The 8,914-nt window shown below is 47.5% G+C and overlaps 1 protein-coding gene across 1 annotated transcript in view; it reads right to left on the reverse strand.

Moving 5' to 3' along the window:
- abtb1 (ankyrin repeat and BTB (POZ) domain containing 1) overlaps positions 1-6,814 on the reverse strand; it is a 65,024-nt gene extending 58,210 nt beyond the window's left edge. Inside the window, exon 1 of the mRNA XM_072581802.1 lies at positions 6,619-6,814. Coding sequence (XP_072437903.1) covers positions 6,619-6,674 — 56 coding nt within the window. The 5' untranslated portion in view covers positions 6,675-6,814. The remainder of the gene's footprint in view (positions 1-6,618) is intronic.
- Positions 6,815-8,914: the final 2,100 nt, after the last annotated feature.

Genomic DNA, 8,914 nt, shown 5'->3' on the forward strand with positions numbered 1-8,914 from the left:
ATATGCTGGAGTGTCCTAAATTTATCAGAACCTTCCTACTGAGATGAGAGTGTACAGCCTCATCCACTTTGTCACAGCCACTGGTCAGACACCAAAGTACTGTAGACATTTTTAACTTCTAATTCCAAAATGTCTTCGTTTAAAAGAGGGGTGAAACAGAAAGGAACGGCAGAGAGATAAAGAGAGAAAGAGAGGAGAGAGACAGAGAGAGAGAGAGAGAAAGAGAAAGAGAAAGAGAAAGAAAGAAAGAGAGAGAGAAAAAGAGAGAGAGAGAGAGAGAGAGAGAGAGAGAGAGAGAGAGAGAGAGAGAACACCACAGTATGTCACACCTACAGATGGACAGGAAACTTCAAACAAGAGTTCCTCAAGTCAAGATGGGAACTGTGAGCTTTTGTGACCACAAAAGAACAGAGGGGCTGATGTCTTCCTACACATTATGTCCCAAACTGCAGAGTCTACTTTTGGTGTTTTTCCCTTTGAAGCATGCACCAAGAATAGGAATTGAAAAGCCAGCTTCGTTTTTACCGGAATGGTCAAGTGGGACTGAAAGTTCTCCTGGGTACCGGTCTAGGTTTGTGTGTGTACCGTGAAGGGCAAAAATCACAGAACTATCCTCTCATCACCCCTTAGCTGCAGGTAAAGGAAGACATTTTCTCACTCAGTGGTTATAGGGAACAGGACATCAAAAGGATTCTCCGAATTTCAATAGTGAGAGTGAGACAATCAGTCAAAAGGAATCAGAGCTACGGAATCTCAACCAAGCGGTGAAGCTACCACTGTAAATGTTACTGGTAATCTCCACTGCAACAGCAGCAACATGCAATTACTCATTCTCCAGAAACAAGACAGACTGACACTTTTAAAAGAAAGAATTTTCTCTTTCTGGACACAATTTCTAATCCTGTATATGGACTGCCTTACTATTCTTGTCACTTAGTTATTAAAAGATTTATTTATTGTTAAGTCATGAAAGCCTGATTAAACTGGCTCTTTAAACGCAAGTTCAACTGGTCTCAGACAAAAGTTCATAAAGGAAGGGACACTTCCTAAACTAGCCTCATTGAAACCAACCAAGAAGGTGGGTGAATAAAGAAGGGAAGTCAGTTCATCCCTCACCCAGGAGCTTCACAGTTAGGGAACCTCACCTAGAGTCTGGTCAGAACTATCTGCCCTCCACCAAAATTAGCAGACAGGAATCGTACAGCCCTTTCCACACATAAATACTGAACTGTGAGGAACCAGATTCACAGCTGGGAGCACCACTCAAGTTTCTGAATCCTCTTCACAGCCTACAGCTACCATTCTCAAAAAAGGTAAGTCAACCTGTCCACTGGTAAATCAGGGCACAGGACAATGACAGAAATCACAGCTTAAATTTCTTTGCTGGCTTCTTCATAGACTTTAAATGTATCTAGTTATAAGGAGAGACTGGATAGTTTTCCTTAGAACGTAGCAAGTTGAGTGGCAATCTTATAGAAGTTTATAAAATCATCACAAACATTGATAAGGAGAATAGCAAAAGGTCTTTTCCCGAGAATATGGGAGTTCAAAGATACAGCGCTTAATTTTAAAAAAAGAGACCCGAGGGGCAACTTTTTCCACACAGACGGTGGTTCGTCTGTAGAATGAACCACCAGAGGAAGTGGTGGATGCAGGTGCAGTTACAACATTTAAAAGACATTTGAACAGGTACAGGAACAGGAAGGTTTAGCAGGAAATGGGCCACACCCAGGCAAGTGGGACTAGTTGGGAAACTTGGTAAGCATAGACGAGATGGACTGAAGGGTCTATTTCCATGCTGTATGACTCTAGTTTGACTCTTGTAAAGCTCAACAAATAAAAAGGGGAGGTTGCTTTTTATTTTTTGGCAGCTCCCCCTGTCCTGTGATCCTGAACTTTATTCAACTGATCCGGAAGGGAGCAGTCAAGTTGCAAAGCTTCCTTGTGGGATTGCTCCCGAGATCAGAGTCGAAAAGTGTGGTGCTGGAAAAGCACAGAAGGTCAGGCAGCATCCGAGGAGGAGAGTCGACATTTCAGGCATAGGCCCTTCAACAGGAATTCCTGAGCCTCATTCCTGATGAAGGGCTTTTGCCCAAAATATTGATTCTCCTGCTCCTCAGATGCTGTCTGACCTGCTGCGTTTTTTCAGCACCACACTCAACTCTAATCTCCAGCATCTGCAGTCCTCACTTTCGCTTCCAAGAGATGTGACATCCACTGTTAAGACAAGGGGTGACTAGGCTGGCTGGAATGCATCATCACATCAGAATCCACATTTTCCCTCCGTTAAGCTGCCTTTAAATTATAGGCAACATTCTGTTTGCAATCCTTCAAGGATGACACCTATTAATTCTCAGTATTTAATAACAAATGGCTAGTGATCTGTGTAGATCTCCAGATGGATTTTGACAAGGTGCCACACGGAAGGGTGCTAAATAAGTGCCCGTGGTATTAGGGGCAAATAATGGTGTGGATAGAGGATTGGCCGACTGGCAGGAAGCAGAGAATGGGGATAAAGGAGCCATTTTCAGGTTGCAGCCAGTGACTTGTGTTGTTCCACAGAGGTCAGTGTTGGGACCACAACTATTTAGGCTAAACATTAACAATCTGGGCAAAGGAACTGAGGGCATTGTTGCTAAGTTTGCAGATGACATGAGGTGGAGGGACAGGTAGTGTTGAGAAAGTGAGGAGTCTACAGAAGAAAATGGACAGGAGAGTGGGCAAAAAAGTGGCAGCTGGACCAGACTGTGGGAAGTGTGAAATTATGAGGTAGGAAGAAATCTGGCCCTACAAGTCCCAGTAACGAATTCTCTTCTGGTTAACAGATAGGTTCAGTTGAAAGTTAGGAAAGCAAATGAAATGTTAGCATTCATTTCAAGAGGACTAGAATACAAGAGCAGGGATGTACTGTAGAGGCTGTATAAGGCTCCAGTGAGATCACATTTGGAATACTGAGTGTGGTTTTGGACCCTGTATCTGTAAAAGTGTATTTTGCACTCTGTCCTGCTACCTGGTGCACTTTATACAGTATGATCTGACTGCACAATACACAAAACAATACTTTCATTGTATCTCGATACATGTGAGAACAATAACTCAAATTAAATCTAAGGAAGGATATGCTGATGTTGGAGGGGGAGCCAGAAAAGATTCACAAGATTGATCCCGGGGACGAAGGGCTTGTCATATGAGGAGTGGTTGAAAATTCTGTGTCTGTACTTGATAGAATTTAGGAGGATGATGAGGGATCTGATTGAAACTTAGAGGATTCTGACAAGCCTGGATAGAGTGGATGTGGAGAAAATGTTTTCTCCAGTGAGAGAGACTGGGACCCGAGGGCACAGCCTCAGAGTGAAGGGGGCAGCCCTTTCAAACGGAGTTGACAAGGAATTTCTTCAGCTAGAGGACGCTGAATCTGTGGATCTCATTGCCCTACAGGGCTGCATTAAAGACAGAGATAAGCAGGTTCTTGATTAGTAAGGGGAACAAAGGTAATAGGGAGAAGGGAGGAGTAGAGTAGAGTTGACCCAATGGTCTAACTCTGCTACTCTCTATATTATGGCAAACATCCATTTAAGTGACAAGTAACAACAGTTTACAAAAAACGTTCGAACTTGTGGAAATCTTACACCAGGTCGGAACAGCTCATCACTAATGTAGAAATTCCAGGAAATTAACGAACAAATGACTTTTGCAATTATTTAGCCCACACTGTAACTTCTTTGGACTTTTGCCAACAGTCCAAGGCACTGGCCAAAAGCTAGAGCAGCTAATTATCACAGCTCAACTCCCATGAAACTGAACAGCCAGATCAGGTTTGCCTGAATTAACGCCATTGTAATCAATACACTCAAGATTGTGACAGACTCACTCTGGAGGATTCAACCAGTCTTCGGTTACTTGACAGCTTAACAGAGGATAATATTTTGTACTGATCTGCTCCAGAAGCTAATACAAACATTGCTGGAAATACTCAGCAAGTCAGGCAGCATCTGTAGAGAGAGAAACAACTACTGTTTCAGGTCGAATTGAAAGGTTGATTCCCCCACTGATGCTGCTTGATGTGCGAAGTATTTCCAGTCTGTATTTGTTTTCATTTCAGATTTTCAGCACTGTTTTGTTTCTCAATTAAGTGTTCCCCAGCTGCTGCATTATAAATTTACAAACAGTTACTTGGTAGGACAGAGTTTGAGCACTGCTGAAAACAATAAACATTTTGTCAAAGCTTTTCACCATTACCAGGATTCAGCCTCAGGTTAAGAAGATTTCAAATTAATAATACGATATATGAATTTCAGTGCGACTGCAATGCCAGGTCTGAAAGACTTCTGGATCGAATCAACAGCACATCCCTTCAGCTGTTTGCAACAAAGAAGATACTGCCTATATCCAACCAACCCCTATTTATAGACTTTGCAACAGTGTCTAACATTAAATGTGAAGTGCAACTAGACAATGTTTACTCAATAATCCTGAATATGCAAGGAATTATGCTTAAGATAGTGGAGTTTTCAGTGTGACACACTTGCATGCACTGTAAGCTATGTACACTAATACACAATGCCCTGTTCCTTGCAGACAGAAAGACCAGGTACACACACAGCACCTAAACTGGCTAAGGTTATCATGAAGGAGTCTCCTTCTCAGGATCTTGCCTGAAGTATGGTGAACCTCAAGTTAAACCACCACAACTCGCCTCTATCTAATAAGAGAGCAGTCCTTAGTCAGTAGGACTAAGGCAACTTTACCTTCTCTTTCATACCAGTGTCAAGAGCTGCTGTTGTTCCTGATCATCTTCTAAACTCACCAATACTAAGGAACCAAAATTCAGCATTGGCAGGTCCTTCCTCCTATACCGGCCCCCCCTTCTCATCACCTCCCACCACTCCATCTCTTCTCCTCCCCTACACAGCCCCTACCACCTTCTCATCTTTCTCCCCACTCCCTATTATCATCGCCTCTCCCCCTACCTCCAATCTGCCCCACTGAAATCTTTGCTCCCCTTCTCCCAATCTTCTGTCCCTCCCCTTCTCCTTCCTTCCTCTACATTCCTCTTCCCTCACCATCCCATCCCCTTTTGGCCTTCTCCCTCCCCCTCCCCCAATGTCCCCCTTCCTTTCCCTCCCCAATTCTCCCTCACACTTCTCTTCCCCTCCCCTTCGCCCTCCCCTCTATCCCTGCACCACAACAATGTCAGCTGTAAATTCTTTCACCATCTCTCCTTTCCAAAACCAACTTTCCAAGTCCACTGTTCATTTATATAAATGATTTGGAGAATATAGGATGCATGGTTATTTAGATGACATCAAAATTGGTGATATAGTGGAAAGTGAAGATGGTTATCTAAGAGTACAATGGGATCCTGATCAATTGCAGACGGTCCTTAATTTGGATAAATGCCAGGCATTGCATTTTGGTAAGACAAACCAGTGCAGGACTTACACAGTTAATTGTTGGGCCCTGGGGAGTGTTGCCGAACAGAGAGACCTAAAGGTGCAGGTACATAGTTCCTTGAAAGTCACATCACAGGTAGACAGAGTGGTGAAGATGGCATTTGACAAAATTGCCTTCATTGGTCAAAGCATCGAGTACAGGAGGTGGGACGTCATGTTACAGCTGTACAAGGCATTGGTGAGGCCACATTTGGAGTGCTGCGTACAACTCTGGTCATTTCCCCCAGAAGGATTTTTTTTAAATGGAAAGGATGCAAAAAAAATTTAGAAAGATATTGGCGAGACTAGAGAGCTTGAGTTATAAGGAGAGGCTGATTAGGCTGGGAACTTTTTCCTTGGAGTGTGGAAGGCTGAGGGGTAACCTTATAAAGGTGTATAAAATATGGGCATAGATTAGACAAATAGCCATGGTCTTTTCCCAGGGTAGGGGAGACAAAACATAGAGGGCATAGGTTTAAGGTGAAGAGGGCATAGGTTTAAGGTGAAGAGGGCATAGGTTTAAGGTGAAGAGGGCATAGGTTTAAGGTGAAAGGGGCAAATTTTACTAGACCTCTCAATCAGGCCAATGCCCCCTCCCTCCCCACACCCCTCTCCCCTACCTCCCTCCCCACACCCCTCTCCCCTACCTCCCTCCCCTACCTCCCTCCCCACACCCCTCTCCCCTACCTCCCTCCTCACACCCCTCTCCCCTACCTCCCTCCTCACACCCCTCTCCCCTACCTCCCTCCTCACACCCCTCTCCCCTACCTCCCTCCTCACACCCCTCTCCCCTACCTCCCTCCTCACACCCCTCTCCCCTACCTCCCTCCTCACACCCCTCTCCCCTACCTCCCTCCTCACACCCCTCTCCCCTACCTCCCTCCTCACACCCCTCTCCCCTACCTCCCTCCTCACACCCCTCTCCCCTACCTCCCTCCTCACATCTCCTCCCCATCCCTCCCCCACCTCCTCTTCCCCCCTCACACCCCTCTCCCCTCCCTCCCTCCCTCCTCACGTCTCCTCCCGTCCCCCCCCCCACCCCACCCTCCTCTTCCTCCCCCACCCTCCTCTTCCTCCCCCACCCTCCTCTTCCTCCCCACCCCGTTGCCCGGTTTCCCCTGTGCCCACCTCCCTCAGGGCCGTACCCCGCACTGACTGACTGCAGTTGGGCCTCAGCCGCACTCACCGAACTCTGGAGAGTTCCCCCTTCCTGCAGCTGGTGAATAACTCGCTCGTGTCCATCTCTCTCCTTCGCTGAGACTGGGTATCGATGCATCCACTCCGTTACCCCGGAGCCCCGTGTTGTTTTATTATTTATTACTTAAAGCTCAAGTCAGTGAGGTCCCCTCGATAGGTGGTGCTTGCGAACACTTCGAATGTAAACACAGCCCACTGCCGTCAGAGCGCCGCCTGCCGCCCGGGAGGAGGTACAGGTCCGCCCACCATTGTACAACCGGCCCATCGGAGCGCCGCCTGCCGCCCGGGAGGAGGTACAGGTCCGCCCACCATTGTACAACCGGACCATCAGAGCGCCGCCTGCCGCCCGGGAGGAGGTACAGGTCCGCCCACCATTGTGCAACCGGCCCATCAGAGCGCCGCCTGCCGCCCGGGAGGAGGTACAGGTCCGCCCACCATTGTGCAACCGGCCCATCGGAGCGCCGCCTGCCGCCCGGGAGGAGGTACAGGTCCGCCCACCATTGTACAACCGGCCCATCAGAGCGCCTCCTGCCGCCCGGGAGGAGGTACAGGTCCGCCCACCATTGTACAACCGGCCCATCAGAGCGCCGCCTGCCGCCCGGGAGGAGGTACAGGTCCGCTCACCATTGTGCAACCGGCCCATCGGAGCGCCGCCTGCCGCCCGGGAGGAGGTACTGGTCCGCCCACCATTGTGCAACCGGCCCATCGGAGCGCCGCCTGCCGCCCAGGAGGAGGTACAGGTCCGCCCACCATTGTGCAACCGGCCCATCAGAGCGCCACCTGCCGCCCGGGAGGAGGTACAGGTCCTCCCTGATCAAACCGACTGAAAGCAAAGTTAAGGTTGAGCTGCGGCTGTGGATGGGGTTGTGGGTTTGTTCGCTGAGCTGCTGGGTTCGTTCTCAGACGTTTCGTCACCATGCTCGGTAACGTAATCAGTGAGCCTCTGGTGAAGCGCTGGTGTTCTGTCCCACCTCATATTTATCTGTCTCCGTTTGTTGTGGTCGTGTTGATAACATCTCCGGTTCTGCCCCATGGAGGTTGTTAAATGGGGTCCAGGTCTATATGTTTGTTAATGGAGTTCTGGTTTGAATGCCATGCCTCTGGGAATTCTTGTGTGTGTCTATGTTTGGCCTGTCCCAGTCAAACTGGTGCCCCTGTTCATCTGTGTGTTCGGATATCAGTGATAATTGGTCATGTCTTTGGGTGGCTAGTTAGTGTGTGTGTATCCCGGTGGCTAGTTTCCTGCCGAATTGTCCAATGTAATGTTCAGAGACTCGAGTCACCCTACCATACATCAGGGATATTTCAGAGATGACCACCAGACTATTCCAGCCCATTGGCCACAAACCTACTAAAACAACTACTGATGAAGTTAAAGACCCCATACCTACAGCCACCAGAACAAACGTAATAAACAAAATACCCCGCAAGGGCAGCAACAAACATTATACCGGACAAACCGGCAGGAAATTAGCCACTAGGGTACGTGAGCACCAACTAGCCACCAAAAGACATGAGCAACTATCACTGGTATCCACACAAACAGACAAAGGGGGACACCACAACCCCTTGGTCCCCTCACTAATCAAGAATCTGTCTATCTTCAATTTAAATACACTCAATGAGTTGGCCTCTACAGCCATCTATGGCAATGACTCCACAGATGCACCACACTCCAGTTGAAGAAGTTTCCCATCATCTGTTCTGAAGAGTCATTCCTTCACTCTCAGGTTGTGCTTTCAGGTGCAAGTCTCTCCTACAAGTGGAAACATCTCCACTTTGTCCAGGCCTCTCAGTATTCTGGAGGTTCAGTCAGATACCCCCCCCCCCCCCATCCTTCTAAACTTCATCGAGTACACAATCCTCAGTCACTCCTCACATGACAAATCCTTTATCCCTGGGATAATTCTTGTAAACCTCCTTTGGATCCCTTCCAAATTCAGCATATCCTTCCTTAGATACAGAGCCCAAAACAGTTCACAATATTCCAAACGTGTCCTGACCAGAGCCTTATAAAGCCTCAGCAGTACATCTCTGCTCTTACATTCTTGCCATCTTGAAATGAATGCTAACATTGCACTTGTATTCCTAACTACCAACTGAATCTGCATGTTAACCTTAAGTGAATCCTGACTAGGACACCAAAATCCCTTTGCGGTTCAGATTTCCAAAGCCTTTCCCCATTTAGAAAATAGTCCACACTTCTATTCTTTCTCCCAGAGTGTATAACCTCACAGTTTTCCATCTGCCACATCTTTGCCAGTCTCCTAGCCAGTCCATGTCTT

Source organism: Chiloscyllium punctatum, chromosome 12 (assembly GCF_047496795.1).
Source record: "Chiloscyllium punctatum isolate Juve2018m chromosome 12, sChiPun1.3, whole genome shotgun sequence".
In the NCBI taxonomy this organism is placed as follows: Eukaryota; Metazoa; Chordata; class Chondrichthyes; order Orectolobiformes; family Hemiscylliidae; genus Chiloscyllium; species Chiloscyllium punctatum.